Source organism: Dermacentor albipictus, chromosome 4, assembly GCF_038994185.2.
Source record: "Dermacentor albipictus isolate Rhodes 1998 colony chromosome 4, USDA_Dalb.pri_finalv2, whole genome shotgun sequence".
Lineage (NCBI taxonomy): Eukaryota > Metazoa > Arthropoda > Arachnida > Ixodida > Ixodidae > Dermacentor > Dermacentor albipictus.
The window spans coordinates 114,058,530-114,081,946 of NC_091824.1; the positions used below are offsets into that span (position 1 = coordinate 114,058,530).

The 23,417-nt window shown below is 47.1% G+C and overlaps 1 protein-coding gene across 2 annotated transcripts in view; it reads left to right on the top strand.

Moving 5' to 3' along the window:
• Positions 1–23,417, top strand: part of LOC139059294 (sodium-coupled monocarboxylate transporter 1-like) — a 93,288-nt gene that overhangs the window by 55,527 nt on the left and 14,344 nt on the right. For both annotated transcript variants that reach the window (XM_070537495.1, XM_070537496.1), the window contains exons 2-8: positions 3,673–3,738; positions 4,453–4,504; positions 7,472–7,539; positions 10,666–10,746; positions 11,574–11,647; positions 13,008–13,148; positions 22,833–22,962. In XM_070537495.1, coding sequence (XP_070393596.1) covers positions 3,673–3,738; positions 4,453–4,504; positions 7,472–7,539; positions 10,666–10,746; positions 11,574–11,647; positions 13,008–13,148; positions 22,833–22,962 — 612 coding nt within the window. The remainder of the gene's footprint in view (positions 1–3,672; positions 3,739–4,452; positions 4,505–7,471; positions 7,540–10,665; positions 10,747–11,573; positions 11,648–13,007; positions 13,149–22,832; positions 22,963–23,417) is intronic.

Genomic DNA, 23,417 nt, shown 5'->3' on the forward strand with positions numbered 1-23,417 from the left:
CTCGCTCTCTTCCGAGCTGGACGCCTCGCCAAGGCAACGGCCAAGGACGGTACAGGTCCGTATGTCGCCATCTCGCTCGCGCTCTTGTAAAGAGTCCTATGAAAAGTCGCAAAGAAAGAAAGAAAAAGGAGAGAAAGATTTTTGCATGAAGAATGGATAATAGAAAAGAGGGAGGGAAAGAACCATAAGGAAAAGGGAAGGGAGGCGGGAAACACAGAAAGAAAAAAGAAAAGTGACGTGTGCGGACGAGCCAAGGAAGTGTTCGTGGAGCTATCGTTTCGAGCAAGTGTGGGTGGCGCCCGTCAAAGCCGCCTAGAAAAGCTGTAAGTGCCGCCCGTGTTGTCTTTTTTTCTAGGTGGCTTTGCGCCCGTGCGCTAACGGAACGCGGAACACTCTCAATGACGTCATTGAGAGTGTTCGTTGGTTGCAGCTCGGTACAATGGGAGCCGGATGGTACAGCTTTAAAAAAAAAGTGAAGCCGGAGAGTTCGGAAAGTGCGTAAGCCGTATGAAAGAAAACCAACGTCTGCGGGTGCCCAACGCGGTGTAGGCGCGTGCGCGTACGTCGCCTAGCTGCGCTAGAATTGTTCGTGGCTCTGCTCTGTCGCTTTCAAGGTTATTGTGAACCAGCGCGGTTCTTTTGACGGAATATTGTAGCTTGTAGGCCTACTGACTGCACCGTGCTCTTCAGAATAGATCTCCTCGTGCACGGAATACCTGTCGAACTTTCTTTTCTTTTTTTTTTTTTAAAGCGGAATTCATTGAATGCAAAGGAGATTTTTTTCTATGCTTGACTGCGTAGACATGGCCTTTTTCAAAAAAAGCGCGATATGTGGAGGCTTCGCCTTGGCTGATGCCGTACTGTAAATTCTTTTTGGGTTTTACACCCTTTCATTTATTTCATAATTGACTTCAAGCCTGGTATAACTTTGGGTGGTACGGGCACCTCCCCTCTTCGTTATCCGCCTTTCTTTGTTTACCGTTATGAGAGGTTCAAATAAAGCCATATTTGAATGGAGAAATATACCCGCCGTGATGGTTCAGCGGCTATGGCCTCTTGCTGTCAAGCACAAGGTCCCGGGTTCGGTTCCCAACCGCAATGGCAGTATTCCCGAGGGGGTGGAGTGCATGAACGCTCGCGTACTTACATTCTCGTTCACGGGATGTTGTCATAGTCAATGCGGGGCTCACCACGACACGATGTCTTTCGTAACTCGGGTTTTGCTTGGATTACGAATAAACCACTCGATCACTGTCACTAGGTGTTTCTGTCATCCACAGTGTCGTTGACAAGCTGCAGTCGCGCAGTGAGAAGAGGCCTTGGGAAAGAGGAAGTCTGCGACAGTTTCCTTTAAACCAGCCAAAGTCAAGTCATCATTTTTGTCACTTGTACGTTACGCTTTACAGAGCGCTATACGGGAAGAAGAAGAAGGAAAAAAAGAACCGTGTCGCGCACGACAGGAAGAAAAAGAAGAAGAAAAAGCCTTGTCGCTTCCTTTAACCGAGACTGAAAAATGTGTTTCCTTTCGACAGTTAACGTCATTGGTTACTGAAACGGTAACACTCTGACCGCGTTCGCCGAGTGTACTTAAGACTGCCAAGCTTTAAACCGCGATACACCTTTTTTTAACCTTTGACTGGGTGCACAGCTGCGAGATGAGTTTTGTCACCGTAGGGAAGGCACGCGCGCTTTCAGCTGGCTGAACGTGGCAGCTTCCTGCTGCTGAGTTACAGCTTGCTCGTTCTGCGCGGCTAACAGCTGTCTGCAGCCTTTTGTAGCTCGCGAAACAAGCCTTGAAGCAACCCCGAGCAAGGATCTAGCGCAGATCGAGTCAGACCTGCAGCGCCCATGGTCTGGAAATGAGCCCGTGGCCTCTTTCGTGTGGCTGCGGTTGGCGGAAAGCCTTGTGCTTAGACTCTTTGATAGTTCCCGGGACATTGACACTTTCATAATTAAGTACAACAGGCTACTGAGTTATATAGTCAGTGTTATTGATTATGTTATTGACTATGTGATTATGTGATGTTATTGAAAAGAACGAAAAAAAATGCCTTTGTGCTTACGTTCTTTGAAAGTTCCCGGGACATTGATGCTCTCAGAATTAAGTGCTATATTGAGCTATTCATTTGGTATATTGGTAATGAATACTAGAATATTTCTATAAAAGGTAATAATAAAGAAAAGGAAACGACGAATATGTGGAATGACACGCACCACGAGACCAGCAAGACCCAGTAAATTGCGACGCGTGAGTTTTCTCGCAAGAGACTCTTCGAAAGACAAGCGTGGATTCCCCTCGCGGCTTCGCAATCGTTAGTGTGATGGGGAGTAGGTTTTAGATGAAACGCCTTGTGTATACATACGTTCATCGCATGCGACTCCTTCAATTAAAAAAAAAAGCGGGTAAGAAAAACTAATGAATACACGTTCTCCATCCGACATATACGAACGATAACCGTGAAAGCTGCCGTCCACCACTGCTCGTCCGTTATCTGGAGCGTCTTCCCGACGTGGCGCTACAAGACAGATAACGCCCCGTCGTAAATGCTATATTATGAGCTGCCTCTTTGAGCGTATAAATTATACTCTTAAATCGCGCGGTGGAACCGCCGCTTGATCCCCTCAAAGGAAATGCCGTGACGTCCGCGACTGCACAGTGTCCGCAGGTATTGCCAACGCCTCCTATATATACACCTTTCGAAAGTTTTAAGAGGCGTTGGTATTGCACGGCCAGTCTTTGACCCGATGAACGCGAGGAGGTGGAGGAGGAACAGGAGGAGGTGGAGAAGGGGGGGGGGGCGTTTGCAGCATCACGTGATCTTGCGATATCTTGACCTCCGGGAGTTATTAGGGCGAAACGATGCCCGTGGCCGAGGCAGTCCGCGGTACGCCCGTGTGTGTGCCAACCCAACGCCCGCACATTTCGCGGCGTGGGAGGAAAATGGTCGTGGCACGCGTGGGTTTATTAACGAGAAACGCTGGACGGTGCAGCCCGGCCGGTGCCTCGTCATATGGGACCCGAGGCTCGGACGAAGCGCGCGGGGTTCGCGAGGTGTGCGCCCCCGGGCGTTATGAATGCCGCAGCCGACGCGCGGTGAAATTAATCTCCGCCGTTATACACCGCGGGACGGCGTCCGGCGTCAGCGGGTGGAAACTACTCGCGGCAATCGCGTTCGTAGAGAATTAAAGCGCATATCGCGGATCCTGTCAAGGCCCGAGGGCCCTCTATGTGCGCGCGTGTGTGGTTTCGCTTCGATACCATGTATTTCGTATACCAACTATAGCCCAGCTCTCCACTTTTCTACCGTATATAACAGGTATGCTACTATTGCATCGCATTGAGGTGAACACGATGGGAAATAAATATATTCGTCGGCACTGTATGCTTTCCGTAACATGTGTCAATATTCGGTGCAGTCTCTGATGAGTCTGTGACGTTAAGGCTTGGGTCATGGGAATAAATAAAACTGGGGTGCTGCTATACCTATAGGCCGATTATCAGAGTAAAAAAAAATGAATAACAAGCATAGCCCTGTTCAGTCACTCCTTGCTGTGGATATGTTCGGTGGATGGCACCGTTTGTTTTGCAAATGAGATCTCAGCGCTAAGGAAATAATTTGCTTGGCTACGTTTAGTCATACTCACTTTGCGAATTCCTTCTGCTTGTTTCAGTACCTGGAGAGGCGTTTTTCGGGAGCTGTCAGGACGTTAGGCTCACTATCCTTCATAACAAATACGGTGAGTACACGATACGCATACGTTTGTACCCTTAAAAAAAAAACGCACAAGAGAACCTGTTATGTGCGTTGCCTTTTCGCTGTCAGTGTCGACTTGTTGATTAGTGTGTCTTTCTCTACAACGTGGTGCCACCACGATTGATGGGCGCCTTCACATGGGGAGCCGACGCGTCGGCGAGATTGTTTACCGCTAACATCCGGCGTCTGTAACCTCATCTCATACGTCGCAGCGCAGCACTGCTCGTGCTGAGCCGTATTAGTTGCGGCAGCTTCGCGTGACCGGTTTGCGCATAACAAGTAAACGAACGTTCACCTTATGCAGGCGGCGGCACCGAACTTTTATCCTCTTGTGTTCTTACACCAGTGCTCTGCCGATTATGCCATGAACACGCCAGGCGCCTGCACGCGCCGACAGGATCTAAACGCTAGTGACGTAGTTTGTGGGTGCGCTCCGCAAGCCACACGCTGACGATGACATATATGTGACGTATAGCTGAGATATAGATAACGTATAGCAACGTACATTAGACGGGCGGCGGTAGGCGAATGGGAACGGAATGGGAGAGACGGACCGGAAAAAAAAAAAAGGGAAGACGGTAAAACAAGCACGTTTATCGCTTGTCACATTTCTCTTAGTATTTTGGCAACATTGAGACCCCGCAGCTCTTAACCACTTGCCCCCCCCCCCCCCCCCTATTCTCCCATATTTTTTCAGTTATTATACATGGGAGTCGTGCTATACGGGCCCTCAGTCGCGTTAGAATCAGGTAAGTGACTGTTCGATACCCTTATTCTATCTTTTGTCATTTTAGGTGTTCGTTTTAGTTCAGCTCAATGAGCATCGTCGGGTGGGGAAATACTGTGCCGCAGACAAGAACAGTGTTGGCTCCACTGACGTCAGGTTAAGGTAACATTTCGTGGTCCGTTCATATTACGGTATGCTAACACTTCCGACATGGGGACGAATTCTCTTCGACAGCTCCACTGCCGGTGCTCAAGGACTTGTCGGCCTTGTCTCTTCCATGCGCATTTGGGCCAGCCTGCAGAGAATAGTTATCCGTCTATTTTCCGTCAAAGCAAATGCGTCGTCCTATAGTTTCGTTCTGGCTTCTACCACGGTGGCAGAAAAGTGGGCCCTCGTTAGCTACAAAAGAAAAGAAAGTCCTTCATAAATGTAAACCAATCTCAAAACTGATGCATAAAAGAGAGCGAAGCTTTACATTGGCGCAAAAGTGGGCTATGATTGGCTATAAAAAGATACGCACAGCTGTATGCCCATCTGTAAACTGACACAGCAAAGACCGCGCCCTTCTGTAGTACTAGGGGTTTGTTTGCTGTCTCACGACCTCGACCGAATGCAGCAGCGACCGCGCTACACTGCAGCGTTCGAGTGCAGCAGCTTTCACCGCGGCCGCCGTGCAAACTCCTAGCTGACCTTCAACGTGCGTGTGGAGCCGGTTTAACGCGGCCCGAGAAACAAAAATTACAGATCTATGCCAAAAAGAAATGAAGAAAAAAAGAAATAGAAAACTGCCTCTCTAAGCTGTTCCCTATTCGAATGAGACATACGCAGAATGGCTTTTTATTTTATAGACACCTTTATACGCACCGTGGCAACGATGGTTTCATGACCGCAGAAAACCTCCGGTTATGCGTTTCTGATGCTTCGCGAAAAAAAAAAGAAGAAATATTTCGTCTTATAGCAGACTATATAGGCACATGTTCTTGATATGTTCAGATAAAAATAAATAGCCCGGCCGTGCGTCGAGCTCATCTATATGCAGCTTTCTTCTTGTATTTAGCAGTAAATTTCACTTATAAAACATTCTAACTATATATACCACAAAGATGGTGCCAGCTGTAGATCTTTTATATATTTATAGTGTTCTGTGACAAAAAAAAAAAGAAAACGCCTCTAAAACCTCCTTTGAACGTACCGTATGTTGTTTCATGGGGCTTAACCGGAAGCCTTTTGGTGAACTCTGTCATTGCGCTTCAAAGCAAATGCGTCCGGCACGCGCGGCGTGGTATTTGCATCTTATGTCGACCACGCCATCGCACGCGGGTCTTCACCACCGCAAGAAAACCGTTGGGCAACTCCCCTTAACGGCATCGATGTAAAAATCTCGCCAATTTCTTTATGCCGTAACTCACCAGCGCGTGCCGCTAACGGTAGATGACTTTTGCAAGAGCCTCAACTAGTTTGCGGTCTCATTCCGCGAAGGAAAGGTTCTTACGAAGTTCTGCGCTGTGCTCGACTCCTAATTTTTCGGGAAATCTTCGTGCTGTCGCATTTCCAGTGAAATGCACTTGGGGCCACACTATACCTGAACTGACCAACTTTTCGAAAGAGGTTTCGAATATCAATCAATCAATTAATCAATCTTTATTTTCATTCTGTCAATGATACAGAAAGAAGGACTGTGACAAAAAGCTGTTAAGCTGTTAAGCTGGACGCTTAAGACGCGTCCTTTGATTGACTTTAAACGTGACGTCAGGCAGACATGTTCGACGTTTTGAGCCAGGGCATGCGAGTGGCAGAACGAAATCTGCGTAATGCTTGCCCTTCGTTGCTACTTAGTGAGCTTCGTCATGACTTGTCTCGGCCTTCCTACCATGGCGAACATGCAGCGTGAAATTGCAACCACCGCGTAGCGTGGCTTCCGCGCGGACCGTTCCAAAAAATTAAAACTGCTGGAAGCGTGCCTACAGCGTGCCGCCATCCTCCGCCTGCAGAAAAGTAAAAAAGCGAAACTTTCATCATCGACGGATAATTCCGAAAGTCATTAAGAATCTCTGAAAAAATAAATAGTGAGATAAATCTTGCTCAGTGTTAATGTGTTGCCGTAAATGGCGGAAACGACCTTGCACCATGGAATTCGTTTGTAGTTCTTTTTGTTTTACTGTGGTGTAATATCTCAGGGTATATTTTCCTGATTTTTCGGACAGGAACTCGTTTTTTTTTCCCCCGTTTCTCTCTCTCTTCTTTAGGCCTTCGAAATTTAAAGAAGTGTTACACACAAGGGCGGAAACCTGCCTCCGTGCGTATACAAACAGATGGGCGGTACTTTTTCATAGATCAAGCTACACTGATAAATCACTCGTATTATGTAAGCAACACCATCCGCATTTTCCAGGTGGGCGTTCGGTGGAAGAAAATGAAGGTGCAGGTTTCTTGATTTCTCCCATTTGGCGCCGAAATGGCCGCGCGAACATGACGTCGTTGTTTGAGGGATGTCGTAAGCTACGAAGTCTGTATGTATATAGTTGTATATAGTTGTGTACATTTATGTATATTGGTTGACACTGCGCGGGAGAACCGTGTGCCCCTTACCAGTTCAGGTTCTAACTAATTTTCGAACGCACTGAAGTTGTCATATTGATGTGATATCATGGCCGGACGCTACCCCACTCATTGACGCTTGACAGGAACCGGTGCGAAAATTGCAGTCTTCTGCTTTCGTGAACACTATCTGAACGCTCACGGCGTTGCTGAAGGGAAAGCACCCGGCATGCTGCGTTAAAAAGCTGTCCGCGAGAACAGCTGTCATTGTTGCGGGTCCAAATCATGATTTAGAAGGTATAAAGGCAGGCGTTTTTTTTTTTTTTTGCCGCGCGATTGTGCGCTTCAACAAGCCTCGTTATTTTGTTCTTTATTTATTTTTTGTTTTTATTTTTGTCTTTACAACGCCTGCAAAATTGAAAACATTTTCATGCTCTTTTTCTCATTTAAGTGACGGGCCTTCCTGTCTGGGCATCTATTCTCTTCCTCGGATTGATTTGCACGTTTTATACTGTGCTGGTAAGTCAACGTGTCGTATCCTTGTTTTGTTGCGAATAAGAATTGCCGTATTTATTGCTTTTCGTACTTTATTTCGCTCTAGAACCAAACGAATCAATGACGGAAAATTACTCTCAACGCTGCTAAGGTGCTGAGACGGTCATTACTTGACGTATGTTTTAGTCGGGTCCTACGTATATATGTTGTTTTAAGAAGTAGGAAAAGTGGGATACCCACTCCCCGTGCCTGTAAGTGCTGAAAACGTTCGTTATAACGAAAGCGCTTTATTCGAAATATCGGTTTATTCAAGGTTTTTCGTGGTACTGACTGCAGTGTATGCATTCCAGACTGGATTATTCTAAGTGCAGCACCGGCGAATTTCGTTTACTGCGAAGTGCGAGGAGGGAAATCCGCGTGGGACGTAGCGCTCGGTACATTGTGCGCGATGATCCTTTGCTTTTCTTTGTATCAACCTGGATATGCAAAGGGCGCTGCGAAAGCCACTCCGCCACGTTGCGGCAGCTTCATTGGTATAACTGTGTCACGTGGCGCTAACCGACAAACGAGATAGCTGCTCACTTGAGGGCGCAGAATTTCTGCGATTGCCGAGTCTGGCTTTGCTTTAATATACGTTCCACGTGCTCCCACGCTGTTGCAGCATACTCGTCCCGCGTTACTGTGACTCATTCGGAACATCCCTGTTTTACTGTAATGCCGCTTATAACGAAGTATATTTTCAATTCCGTAGTGCTTTGTTCTAAAGAGGGTTTACTTATGCGGTGGTTCTTTTGTTGTCGCATAATGTACCTGTATGTGGCTCCTCTTCTTTACTGCGGCTGTGCCATCGCATCGATCGGCGGGCCGGCGTTGACGCACGATCGTCATTTCGAAGTGAAGGCGCAGTTGTCGCATCCGCCGCGATCGAGAGCGTCACGCTCGCCGACTCGTGCTTTTTTTAGAAAACCCAACGGACTCGTTGTGGGCTCCAATCCGGAATCGCATTCATTTTGCGTGTTTGTGGAACGCCTCGCTGAGCAGTGCACGTGAGACGTTATCTTGTATCGATCCAGTTCTTTTTTTACACACAGGCACACACACACACACACACAAACACACACACACACAGGCACACACACACACACACAAACACACGCACACGCGCGCGCAAACACACACACGCACGCGCACGCACGTACGCACGCACGCACGCACGCACGCACGCGCGCAGTTAGACAGACCTGCAGGTGCACGTAAAAAAGCAAAAAACAAACCTTTAATTTCGACGTTTCAACCGGTGTCCGACCTTCATCAAGAGTGCGATTGCAAGCACCCAGAGCTCAATTTGTAGGTTTCCTCTGATCCTCTGAGAGAGTGAAGGAGAGAGGAAAAAAACAGCGTAGGTAACATGTGACTACAAACAAGCATACATTCAGTGGCGTCATGAATACCACCACGCGCCTATTAAGTTTTCAAAAAAAAAAGAAAGGAAGGAAAGCACAGGTAGCCTATGGAAACAAACACGTGTTGATTCAGTGACGTCACGAATACCTTCGTAAATACAGGAGTACACTCGTGGAGGTAAAAAAAAAAACAAGAATCTCAGTCGCACTGTGAACAACTCCATAGTAACGACTTACTACGCCAACGTTATCCTGCCTCTGTTATAAGCGACGCGACACAAAATGCAGACAGCCTTTGTCGTCAAGCGTTCATTAACTGCAAACCATCTCCCCCAGATTCACGGACCAGCCGTTTCTTCAGATATTCAGTATCAATTCCTAACATAAGTCGTTTCCTCCGGAAGCATCCATACCCTACTCTTACAGAGGGAGGAAATGGGCCAAATTGTTCTCGAACCTCCGTGGGTGGTACACAGACGGTGCCACCAGAGATTATGTCATCTCCTCCAAAAATAACTCAGCGTGCGCAAAACTTCGATGCAAATTCTGCCCCATGATGAGTACCGCTAATGTTGCAACGAGCACCGCATCTTTGTTTTCATTCGAAATCCAAGGGGATTACAAGTTCAACGTTTGTAACATTGTACATCTCTTTGGATGCATCATTTTCCGCGCACCTTACATCGGACAAACGGATACCCCTTCTGGACTACGCTATAGTAATCGCAGATCACATGCAAAATCTACACCGCAGCTCTCCCCCTCTCCAAACATGTGAACACACTAGCCCAAACTTTCGAAAAAGAATTAAGGCCACTATATTGAAATCAGGATTCTACACTCACTAGGACAAAGAAGCTTGCGAGTCATTTCTATTACAGAAGTTCAGCAAGAGACTTGTTTTCTACATTGCTGACATGTTCGGTGCACCAATGAATATTTTTCCTGTCTGTTTTATGCATTTACTGATGGTTATATATCGTATGTAATATATAGCATGTTTATGAAGCCGTATGTATATTTCCGCATTATTAATTAGACATTCTTCTCGCCCTTCTGTTATGTTGATGTTTATTACTTCGCTTTGCCATGTAATTTTTTATTTCTGTTTTATTTTATTATTCACACAGGCATAGACTATGTGTTAAAAAAACAGCTTGCCCGCCTACCGATAAAAACTATCGTGAAAGAAGCCCGCGAATACACGCAAAGTGGATCGAGCGGCCAGTCGCACGGCAATTTTGCGCGCATTTGCGGGCCTCTTTCACGCTCGGAAAAACACTTTTATGCAGCACGTATTGACGAAAAAAAAGCTGTATCCGGAGTTTTTCATGCTGCTCTGCAATTTTCTCGTTGCCACTTTTAATCGAATTATAATATTTGAGAAGTTGATTAATTAAATAGGACTAATTATGTAAATAGGCAGAATGCAAAAAAAAAACTTGTCTGAGCATCTCCAAGCGACGGCAAACAACATTACCTTGGTTCGGTCCAGCTGCGTGGCATTTGCATATTTTTAAATCTTGGTACATGATAGTTGGGACACTTGGTGTATGTGTATATACACACACTCGGCGCGACGGATGCTACGGTTGTAACAAATGATATGGAAATGTAACGCGAATGATATGAAATGTAACAAATGATATGCGGCCAGAATCAGGTTTCACGCTGCCTTTTTTTTTTAGGTTTTACTAGGATAGCGTGTGTACGTGTGACTCTCAGCTCGTCTTTGTATTTCTTCCAGGGCGGCATGAAGGCGGTCGTGTGGACGGACACTTTTCAGATGACCGTCATGGTGCTGGGACTGACCACAGTCGTCGTTCTGGTATACATCTCGCATTCGATGCGTTTAATTTGTTGTCGCGCTGTTAATTGTTGCTGGCAGTTTTGCACTGGCATCTTGTAAGTCGTGTCGCGATGTTTGTTTTGCGCGGTTGTTTCCCGTTTCCTTGACATCAGTGTCCAGTGCGAATGTTATAGCGTTTTTTTTTTCAAATAATTTCTGAGTAGCACCGTCCATGGCATTTATAGGTATTGCCGGACGTATATTGCTGTGGTCGCGCTTTAGAACTTTCTTCGCTCTAAATGTCCGGAAAATAGCCAGTTTTAGAAATTGCGTCTGGTAAGGAGCATTGCGCTCCTTTGTGTGCATGGCCGATACGGTTCCCCAATTCTGAGTCCCCTGTTTCTAAAACTGCCTAATGACAGGTGTGACTCTCATAACTGCCCTGTGCTTCGAAGCGCCAGGCGTGTTGCGGCTATGTAAAACCATTTCGATCGAGGCCCGGCGAGAGATCTTGTTGCTCGCATAATGGCTTCAAATTTTTTTACAAGAACCGTGTGTTATCTGTTTTAGCGCTGAAGGGTGTTTTTTTATTTGTTTGCTTGCTTGTTTGCTTGTTTGTCGGTCGGTCCTGTGTTTGTTCCTGGGCTGAGGCAGTATACATACTGTTCGGGAAACGAAGCACTCGATTTGGTTTTTTTTTGTCTTGTTCTTTACTGTTTGAACTCGCAATTTGTATGCCTTATGTTAGGTTGGGAAGTTCCGTAGCCCTTTTCGGTATATTTACTACGGTCCTTTGTGCGGACGAGTGCCGTTTGCTAAACGTCGTTAGGGGGTGCCTTCAAGAGCTCTTTAACGTTCTGTCGTAGGGCGTCATCAAGGTCGGAAGCATAGAGAAGGTGTGGACGACAGCGGAAGAAGGCGGCCGCATACAATTTCTAAAGTAAGTGCACGCGTTTCTTTTATTCTACTCAGGTATGGGTGTAACGTGGCACACAGTGCTTAAGACTCGGGCGTTTCATTGTGAAAGCTGTTGCATCATGCACTGTGTCTCACGTTCTTAGCAGAACGTTCAATTGCGACTGAGAACACGGCAGAAAACAAAGAAAGAAGAAAAAAAAAGCATAGCGCGCTGCTAACCTACTGTTGTGAGAATGGATGCTATCGCTACCCGTTTACCCGTAGCGGCGAGCTATTGCGTGTGCTAAGAAGCATACGTGTATTTTTTGTATACATCCTGTGTAAAAAAAAAAGAAACTGAGTTACTGAGCGCATGATCGCAGTCGGCGCCGTGGGTTTCAGTCGGCCTGTTGTTGCAGGTTCCTCTCGTCTGTAGTGGGAAGTGGTCGCCTGTTGTCACGCTGCAAAACTTTAATCGCCGCTGTAGCTCAGTGGCTATGACATAGTGCTGCTGAGCACGTGGTCGTGGGTTCGATTCCTTGCCGCGGTGGCCATGGAGGCGGAATGCTGAAGCGCACGTGTGCCGTGCATTTGGTGCACGTAACTAACTCGGGGGGCTCGAAAGTAATCCGGAGACCTCCACTGCCGCGTGCTTCCTAGCTTTCAAACACTGTGCAGGTTCAAAACATTAACCACCACATTCTAGCTTCTTTTTCTTTCTTTTTGCCCTGAAGAGCTCTCTAGTTCGAAGGGTTGCGCGGAGTCGACATGGTGCATACAGAGCAGTATGGCAACACTCGTGCTTCCAGTGGCTTTGTTTCTTTTGACGAAGACTGTACATATTAACTGTATTACCTAACTGCCGTAGAAAGGCAGTTGTCAACTATTTCGTGCACCGAGAGGCGACGCTGATTTGCAGATTTAGGGAAATGACAAAGTGGCAGCTTATTAAAAAAAAAAAAAGAAATGTTTGGCCACGACTGTCACGAGACAAGATGAGACGCCACCGGCAGTGCCAGCAGTGCACGGTGATCGTTTTCGACAGTCGATGTTTAGCAAAACATAGCGGTTACTGTTTTTTGGTGATACTTGCGCGCCGATACGACAACAACTTCGCGAATGACGGTAAAGTGCATAGTAAAGTGTACGCCTTAGGTTAGTCCTAGTACTTAGTCCTGTAGTGGTGCCTGTCCTCCTTTACTCTCCGATAAATCTTTTCTGTTTCTTGCGAAGTGCTCGAAATACGTCGGTTAGTCTCGTAACAAACGTCACAACTTTGGGACTAATTTGCAAGAGGCCAAGGAGGCAGCTTTGTTTTGTTTTGTGCTTCTCGTTTACATGTATGCAATACAGGCATCTTGATCTTCCAACTGCTTGGTTTCTCTCCCTCTCGATTTCCCCAGCACGCAGCTGGACACGCAGTCATCGGTTTCCCTGTGGAACGTGCTGCTGGGGACCACGTTCATCTGGCTGGCCTCGTACGGCACCAGCCAGACGCAGGTGCAGCGCTTCTGCAGCGTCCCCAGCCTCAGGGAAGCCAAGATGTGAGTGCCAAGATTCCGCGCATCCTGCGGGGATTCTAGGGGTAGAGGCGCAAATGATTTTGTAGCGTTGTCCACCATTAGAGGGAACGCCCACTGGATGGATGGATGTTATGAGCATCACCTTTGGAACGGGGGCGGTGGGTTGCGCCACCACTATACGCCATGCTCAGCGCCACTGAAAGCCGCGTAGCGGCGGCCGTTGGAACCACGTGCGGGCCTCTTGCCGGAGACGCCTGCTTCCATTGCAGGCATGACCGAAGTGTGTGCATTATATTTGCCGCTTGTGCGCGTCCCACGTAGTTACTTCTGCGGTGTCGGTGTGCGCAAGGAAATCGCACCGTACAATAGTGGGCATGCGTCCGACTTCACGGCTGTCTGTCTCCTTACGCACGTAGTGTTTGCCGCAGATGAGAATCAACAAGCTTGCCTACGAAGTGGAGCTCATCGCCAGTATTCTACTATATGTTTCACGGTATGTTTCACTATACCGCCCCGGCCACTAATGGCTTCATTTGTTGGCCCGTGAACCAACGTTCCTTATGCACACACTTGCTGCGTTTACATGCGGTGTACTTTTATAGTATGTTGAGGGAGCGCCGTCGCCCCTGCGAATGCATGGTTCGTGCACGCGCGGCCACGTTAGAAGCCAGCGACGGTAAAGCTTGCAAACCAGCACGATGAGCCTGAGAAAGATAGCACATATAGGACCGCGGCAAAAATTAAAGGTTGATTGCTTTTATATGCTTGCGTCCTACCACTGTCTGAACAGCATGGATTTCACATGTTCCATCGTTAAACAAGCAGAGCGTTTCTATGATTTCACGGGAGCACGCGATTGAGATGTCACAAGACGCCATAGCTGAAAATTTGCCTCCCTGATCAGTCACGAGCGTATTACTTTTATATTTTATGTTATTTTTTAGTGTCGCTACTATTTTTACTAGTATCACCCTGGCACTCAAATGCAGAATTAAACCGCATGTTGTATGCCCTGTTGTAGTGCTCCGAGTATGAATAGCCAATGCAGCGCTTTTTAATTAGCTAACATAGTGCGTTACAATATTACTGGTCTGAAAGCGAATACAAAGCATGTCATGAAATATTTATTGTGAACCACGTGCTACATTGAAGTCATTTTCAAAGCAGAGACAACTACAGAGAAGCAACATGAACAAGTATTGACCCATTTCATGCAAAAGAAAAAAAAAGAGAGCAAGCACTAGCTAGTACCACTAGACAGAAAAGAAAGCAAGAAACATGGATGTTTCAGAATTGACCACAACGCATGACACAGCTAGGATAAAGTGAATATGCATTAGTTGCAGACATCAGCGCTTCGACGTGCAGCCGTTTCCCACTACGCCGAATTGAAATTAAGAGGCATTCAAAAGGAGATTCGATGCCCTGTCAAAAGCCTTTATTGCTCACAGAAGCCCGGTTGTGCAATCAACATGCAGATAGCTGAGGCGAGCGTACACCAAACGCTATACGCCGCAGGTCGCGTTTCAGCGCCATCGATAGGTAGAGCTACAGCCGATTCCGTGACTGCGTGGCGCCTTTATGAAGGCGCCGTCATCTGCTCATTAACATGGACCCCTTTGTTCAAAGCGTCTAAACACAATGAGCGCTTCACAGCTTCGCTCCGCATTCTCTGGCTTAGTTTTCGCATCTGTCTTTTTTATGCGAAGCATATTACGAGAGCTCAACCCAGCTCCTCAGGCGCGGCGGTGTCGCCTTCAATACCACGTGACACCGCGACGTCACGACAGAGGAGAAGTGGCTTTGGCTCAACTCTTGCAAGATGGGCTGGGTGGGAATCGAACCAGGGTCTCCGGAGTGTGAGACGGAGACGCTACCACTGAGCCACGAGTACGATGCTTCAAAGCGGTACAAAAGCGCCTCTAGTGAATGCGGTGTTGCCTTAGAAACGAGCTGCTTCTAAGGCTCAGGCGTAGGTCGCTTGCTCAGGCGCACATTTCGTTGCCGCGCCGAACGCTGCGTTGCTCGACGCTCACCGCGTCCAATGCGGGGCGCGTAGTCGCTGCGCCGTAGCTCATTGTCTTACACCCCTTGGCGGGTCGACGGGAACGCTGTCGCGTTCCACTCTTGAAGGCGAAGCAGAGTAACGCATGAGTTGTTTCTTCGTCTAGCCGAACCAAATATAGCCAAGCAACAGCAGTTCACCAGGCTAAACAGTGGTTCAACAACTAAAATAAAGGCTAGTATGCTTCGCATCCTGGGCTTAACCTTACCTAAGCCACAGCCATTTTTTTCTTTTCTATGTTCAAAGGCGGTCATCGCGTCTCATCAGTAACAACAACCCGATGTTTATTCTGGACTGTAGACGAGGCGACCAAGTTTAGACGACCCGCCGTAGTTGCTTAGTGCCTGAGGTGTTGAGCTGCTAGGTCGTGGGATCGAATCCCGGCTAGGGCGGCCGCATTTCGATGAAGGCGAAATGCAAAAACACCCGTGTACTTCGATTTAGGTGCATGCACGTTAAATAAACCCAGGTGGTCCAAATTTCCGGAGTCCCCCGCTACCACGTGCCTCATAATCAGATCGTGGTTTTTGCACGTAAAACCCGATAATCTAATCTAAGTTTAAACGCGTAAGTGTTCATTAAAGGCGCAGCGACATCAAGCAAAAAAGAAAAACGCAGTAATCGCTCTAAAACTGCAGTAAACAAAGCTCAATTGCTGATCTCCATCGAATAGCCGCGATCCACCGCCGCCGTCGCTCTTGCTCGTGAAGTAGCACCCCCTCCCCCCTTCCCCTCCCCAAGGGGGTACAAGTCGACTCGCGCCGACTTAGTCGGATTCATATGACCGTAACTATTCAAAACCATGCTATGCGAACAAGTCATTCAGAAAAAAAGAAAGATATCCCACTGAGCATCTCCTGCGCCCTCTTTTATCAAATTTCCTGCTTTCTCGAATGACGTCACGATTGAAATCGCGCATACATTCTGTTATGTAGGAGGTATTGCACACTCAGTGCGCGCGCGGTATGTGCACCGGACCCTAACAGACACGTTAGAAAGTGCGAGTATTTTCTGTCAGCGGAATTTCGGAGCCTGCTGCAGCTGCCGCAAATGTCATGAAACCGATATGCTCGGTGATTGGCGAACCATAGCGGTGCCGTAGTGCCGTCTGTTCGTGTCTAGCTACATGGGAGCCACCATATGAAGACGTATGGAGACTCCTGATAGCGCGCCACCTGTACATTCGATGCGCGCGTACTGCAACCGCATGCGCGCCGTTACTCTCGCTGGGAAGCAGTTGTCACGCATTTCGACTCCAATTTGCCGACCGTTTATACTTCCGGCCGATGACGCACCTCGTTCGGCGACAGGAATTCGTCGTTCGCCCTTGGCCTTTGCGGTGGTGGTGGCTTCGGTGAATGTCAACGTGACCGCAGGCTACTACCGCTGGCTGACACAGGCCATCTGCTATGTAGTGAGCAGGACAAAGAAAGGGAGACGCTACCGGCGTACTGAAGGAGAGCGGGGACGCAGAAAAATAACCAAGATCGTGCTATAATTCTGTTCAGTTCACACACGCAACACTGCATACCACCTGACCCTCTGCGGTGCGTTGCGCTGCTGCGCGTGAGGTAGCGGCTTCGAAACCCCGCCACGGTGGCTGCGTTCCGATGGAGAATGGGATTGCAGAAAATGCTCGTGCGTCATGCTTTGGATCAAAGCCCAGGTGTTCGAAATGATTCCGGAGCCCTCACTACGGCTCCCCCCTCCCCCCGCAAACTACTGCGAAATTTCGCTATGTGAAGGCCTACATATTTAAATTAATATAACGCTTTTTATTATTATTATTATTATTATTATTATTATTATTATTATTATTATTATTATTATTATTATTATTATTATTATTATTATTATTATTATTTAGAAAGCCGAGGGACTGAAGCTAGCCTTATGGTCCTATTCAAACGGATGACATTGACTGAAGAGAACTGCTCAATAGCATTGCATAAAAAGTAATACTAATAATAAAACATTCTCACAAGAGTGTATAGGTATTTTTACATCATATCAGGAAGCTCTAGGAAAGATCCAATGGAACGTATTCAGAAAACATATATTTACCATTCTCAGTATGTTGATATCTTCAGCGGCTCGTTATGCGGGAGTACAGATTTTTGAGCTAGTTGGTTCGTTGCACGAATTGACGTCTTAGCGCTGGATTCACAAGGACAAGAAAGACGATAGGACATGCGCGAAGAAGCGCACGTCTTCTTTCTTGTCCGTGTGAATCCAGCGCTATGACGTCAGTTATTGCTCATTATGCAGTATGTTTCTGACCACATTAGATATGTTTTGAGCGGAAATAAAACTGCTTATGTGCTTGATGCTTATGTCCAGGACATGGAATGACGGATGTGTTGATGGTTACTGCAACGCACCGCAGAGGGTCAGGTGGTATGTAGTGTTGCGAGTCTGAATTGAACAGAATTATAGCACGATCTTGGTTATTTTTCTGCGTCCCCGCTCTCCTTCGGTACGCCGGTAGCGTCTTCCTTTCTTTGTACTGCTCACTACATAGTAGATGGCCTGTGTCAGCGAGCGGTGGTAGCCTGCGGTCACGTTGACATTCACGCCTTGTCCTGTCTGTTTTTCTTCTAGTGTGCTGTCACTTTTTGGCGCTTATTCTATTGAAAGCTATGCATCAACTAGCCCCACAACGTGTTTTATGGTTACTGCGTCTGTTGTATTTTATTCTTGATTATGTTGCATCTATTGTTCGTACTGCACTACGTTTATCTGCTGTATCCACATATCTTGTCTCTTTTTTTTCGTAGAATATGCCGTAGATATCGTTTTATTTTGATCAACATTTCCCTTATTATATATATATATATATATATATATATATATATATATATATATATATATATATATATATATATATATATATATATATAGCAATCTTTCTTTTCTCTGTGTATACACGTTGTTCGATAGCCGTTTCACGTGGCGATATCATATTGTTTTCTTTATATCTTTCAATAAATTGTATATAGTCCCACAATCAGCTAATATACGTGAGGATCATTCTTAGGTTTGCTGGAATTTTTAAAAGTCTCCGGTTGCGGATAACATAATTCTAGTCCATCGAGCTGGATTGTTCAGAAAGGCGGACATTGCACGAGAAATCGAAATACATTCGAATAATAAAGAAGGACACTAACTAACTTCTTAGTTAATTACTTTACAGCGCATATTGTAGTTTACGAATTGTAGCCGGTGAGTTTGCAGGGCGTATCCACTTGGAATGAATTTCCAGAATGGCACCAGTTTGGAGATATGCGCCATTAAACTTGCCGTAAAAATACGCTGTTGTTCCACTTACTTTTTTCCAAATCAATAAATCAATTTATATATCAATCAATCAGTGTCGGCGGTCATGTCATGCCGTCGTGGACAACTATATAATCAGTTTAAAAATGCCTGAAAACCTTGAGCGCGTGCCCCGTCTAAACTCAGACGCCTTTCTGACTGCTGCGCGCCCATGACGTGACTGCGGAAGCTCATAACTCCTTGTTGGAGCGTACGGGCAAATGATGGCTTCTTCCTGCTGTTGTCCATAGTGTTCTGTGCGTAATTCAATCCATTGCGGTGCTACGGTGGAATAGCTTTCTTTGGAGAAGCTTTATCTGTTTTGAATTAAAGAAAAGAATCGGGCCGAGGGGAGTCTAGTAACATGGTGGAAAAAGAAAAAGGAGAGGTTGTCCTTCGTTGCACGAATTACAGCTCGCATGCAACATGCTCCTCTGCTGTCTCTTCAGTGCCTCCCTTTTGTTCCGTGTATTCAAGACCGTGTCCGAAAGCGAAGAGGTCTTTCCTTGCCGGTTAGTTCCGCAAGCCCTTGCCAGCTTCCTTGACATATCTTTCGCGCGCGCACGCGTGTGTGTGGTGATTCCCCTCATAGATGGCGGAAACGTCGACACGCGCACGCGCAAGAGAATGAGACGAAAGTAATAGTTGTTATAATTAAGCACGGAATAAGGATGTCCTTGTTTGTACGTGTTGTGCATCGCAATGTACCACGTTGCTGCTTGCGCTGTGCCTGGCGCGGCAACAATGGCTGCCCTTGCGCGCTGTTTGAGCAATGCGCACAGCCTAAGGCGCCCGCGTACGCGAACGCAATTCCAAGGTCGCCGCACGTTTCGTGCGAACGCCGTATTCTGCCCCTCCAGGCGAAGGACGGGGAACGTGACACGCGCGGTTTCTAAATGCGGCGACGTTGATTGTTTTCACGTAAACTGCTCCGAGGATTGGGACAGAGTATAGACGAGTGGACCTTGCAGCCTGCGCGTCAGCGACGTTGTGTAACCGGTGACTCATTCCTCGAGTGTTAGAAGTCAGCAATGGCGCTGTTGATTTGGCGCATTCCTGTGGTTAAGGATAGCGAAAATGCATTGGGGGTATATGTATACGGTGGTTGTCTCGGCTATCACAAAACAAAGGTTTAAAAAAATGACGGATCATCCTACGCGAATAAGACCGAGCTCATGTTGATCGGAGTCGAGTTAAGAAACCGCCAGTAATTTTTTCTTTAGTCCAAGGCATCCGAATGGATAACTAAATTAAATTAGCAAATTCTTTAACTGTTGTTAAAATTGTCAAGGTGTTACTTAGGCAGTTGTATAGATAATCGTAAGAGACGTCAAAGTGACATGTCTGCAGCGAGGTATAGTTATAGCGTATTTACTTTTTTCTGGCGAAAAGAGAGAGTCCGCGAAATATATCCGTGTAAGCGCTCTCTTAGCTGACCGTATTTAGGATTGCGATATAGTAGAACATTAGTAACATTTAGAAACCCTTATATTTTGTTGTTGGTGCTACGTTTCATTGACGTTTCTCTCTCCGAGTCCTGCTTCGAGTGTTTCAAAACACAAGGTCCTATCTGGTCATCTGGGAGAATCAATATTTCGATTTGTGCCTCGAGAGGAGAAACCCGGCTTCCACCGTCCTCGGAATTCAGCACGCGAACGACACATTAGCGTGATTAATTGCAAAAAAAAAAGCGAAGTCGTCCTCGCCCGTGACATGCGCACGCTATTACATAGCTTCTGGTCGCGTGCCATCAGGTGGCAGCTCCAGGACCCGGAGCGAGGACACGATATCGACGGCCTCGCAATCCGCGGCTTTGTCGCTCGTCACGCCGCTCAAGGCATTCCTCGCGGAGTGGGCAACGGGCCAGCAGTGTTTCCAATCCGTTCGTTTATTTCGCTATCGCCGACGCTTCAGGTGCAAGCGCCGTTGCGTTGCTGGCGCCGGCGGTGTCTGTTTTACTTATAACAGCGCATGGGGGCCTTTCACGCTATAGCGTAGACGTGTGTCGGAAGGCGTAAACACGAGTAGCGTCACTTATGGTGACATCTGGCGACTCCCTGATTCACCAAAGCGCGCAGGGGCTTTACTGATACATGAATTTATTGACCTTCATTGGTAAAGCATCGCACGCGTGACAGTGACACACAAAGCACTTTCATTGGAGCATCGCGCCCATGCAAAACGATCACGGCTGGGTAACTCCTTTGGTAATATCAGAGCAAAATTTTGTCAGCTCATTTCAATTATTAACTGTTGTAGGGCAGTATAGGTGGCGTCCAAATCCGCACCCCTGCTTAGGCGCTCTATGGATAACAAATGCAGATCTCAGAGGTCACGCTTTTGCTGGCTGCATGCGGAGTAAGCAATTGCGGCTACTGGAAACACGACTGGCCGTCACGTTTTGGACGCCACCTGTAAAGCAGGTTGCTTCAGACCCGCTGCGGGTGGCTCGGTGGACATGCCGTTCTGCCTGCTGAGCACGAGGCCTCGGGCTCAATGCCCGGCCGCGGAGATCGCATTCAGATGGGGGCGGATAATCGAAAAGCGTTCGTGTACCGTGCTTTGGCCACCTGGGCGTTGAAGAAACCCCATGTTGCCAAAAGTAATTCGCAGCCCTCCACTATACGGTGTCCATCATAACGCACTGTGTAATTTCGGGACACAATGTAACAACTTAATATTGTATCACAAATTCAGTGGGAGCAGTGTAAATTGGTCACCTCAGGTGAGGCTTAGAGCAGATAATGGTTGCCTATGGAGCAACAGAATGGATTCGGGGGGAACGGAATCGCATATTACGCTTTTCGGCTGGCGCACACAAGGTATTGCAACATTAGGGCTGCAGTTTGACAACGTCCGACGTGTATCTGAAGACAACGTGAGACAACGCAAAACCTATCACGCATCAAGCATGCGTAAACGAGGTCGCTAATATATAAAAAAAAATAAGAGAAATGAACTACACGCAAATTCAGCGTTTTCCTGTCACTAGAAATGCGGTGCATGAGTTTCTCCGCTGTTTGCTCAACGCGCTACGCGTCCACTTCTCGTTGTTGCATTGCAGTCATTGCGGGTTTTATCTCACCACGTATCGCATCCGCTTCGCATTTATTCAATGTTCTTCAGTTTTGTGTTTATGAAAAGACAGACGTCGCCAGAGCTACTATAACGGAGCCCACGTCCCGTCCGCGACCAGTAATATACCACGAACTGGCTGCAGCGCTTAAACCTTGACAAATAATGAGTGGGACCGAACTGAATGCCCTGAATGCCGTTAGGCAGGTCGGCAACGATCTGTTTCAGGATGTGGGATAAATTGATTAATATGTTCACACAGGAATTTGACATACGAGAGCGATAAAACCGCAGACATTTCGGCTTTAAATTGCATCGTGAAAGTCTTTGCTTTCTCGACGGTGTACAGGATGCAGTGTGCGTCAACGCGACTACGTTGAATGACTTGAATTCAGACTGCAGCTGGTGATTGTAATGCAGTTTAATGATCATTCCTATTTTAACGGCATGCTGTACCTGCAGTTTAGAAAGCGGCTGTGTCATTAAGTCTCTGGGCAGCTGCTATTCCTCGCCGTGCTTTTACCCATATAACATAGGCGGTCATGCTACTATGACTGCCATCGTTTCGCCTGCTACAAATGCCTCAAGAGAAAGAGAAAACATCTGCGCTGTAATAACGGCATGCGGTTATGAAACGTGTGCTTCCTGTTACAGGCACAAAAAAAAAAAACGCGGAGTTCTTTGCGTAGTGCAAAGAGCACGGAATGCGATAGACGAGGGTTTCTTCGGGCGTTGTCGCTGTGCGTCCTCCATGATACTTGCAGCCGGCGTTGCGCGACGCGCTGTGACAAGTCACGGAGATGGTCTCCCTGCGGTTGTACACGTGCACGCATGGCTGCTGCGTTGCGCATGCGTCGTAAATCAAGTGCGTTAACTTAGGGACATGTGTAACGACTTTAAGAGAAATATACAAAGAAAGTAAAAATTTAGTGTGCATGTCACTGGTGTAGCGTAGAAGAGTCTGTTGCTGGGCCTGTTGGTACATACATTTAGAAATGATGGAAACCAGCCTTTAAGACGCAAACACCAAGGGAGAGAAGTATAGAATACACCAGCGTGTGTCTGTCTGGTGTCTGTCTGGTGTCTGTATGGTGTCTGGTGTAGCGTGTTGTACGAATGTTATTCATCCCCGTTTTTATGTATCCGGGCGTTCTTCTCCGTGTTCTTGCATTCGGTTTGTTTGCATATTTCGGTACGGCCTTGTGATATGTTCGCCATGCTATTTTTTTTTCTATCTCATTATATCGCAGGGCGCTCTACGTGAACATTCCCGGAGTGATGATCAACATCAGCCTGGGCTGCATAGCCGGACTCGTGATCTATGCAAACTATCCCGACTGTGATCCCCTCAAGTCCGGCAAGATCTTCAAGTCGGACCAGGTGCGTGTGCTGAGCAGATGCGTCGCGTGATATCTTTCGCCACGAGGAGACGTTGCGCTGAGGGGCGGTATACTGTTAATGCAACGCAGTGACTGCAAATGCTGTTATTGCTTCGTTGTAGACGCTTACTTACGTTAGCTTAACTTGTCTTTACCCGAAAAATATAAAGGGAAAAGATGCACACGGCAGCGCATCTACTGTAGCCGAGGCTGGTAGTTCTATCTCGTAGACGTGCAGTCCGCGCCGGCATTTTACGAACCGCCAGGTCAAACAATGTTGAATTTCCGAACAGTTTCGGACCGCTGGCACTTAAAAAAAAAAAGAAAGAAGGAAAGAAAGAGTACAGCAATATGTTGTTCGGTTATACCAGTACAGGCCGGAAGTTGGAATACCAGGCTGCGTAAGTATTCAGCATTTTCTCAGATCCCGTAGCTTGTAAACTTTTGACGCCAACT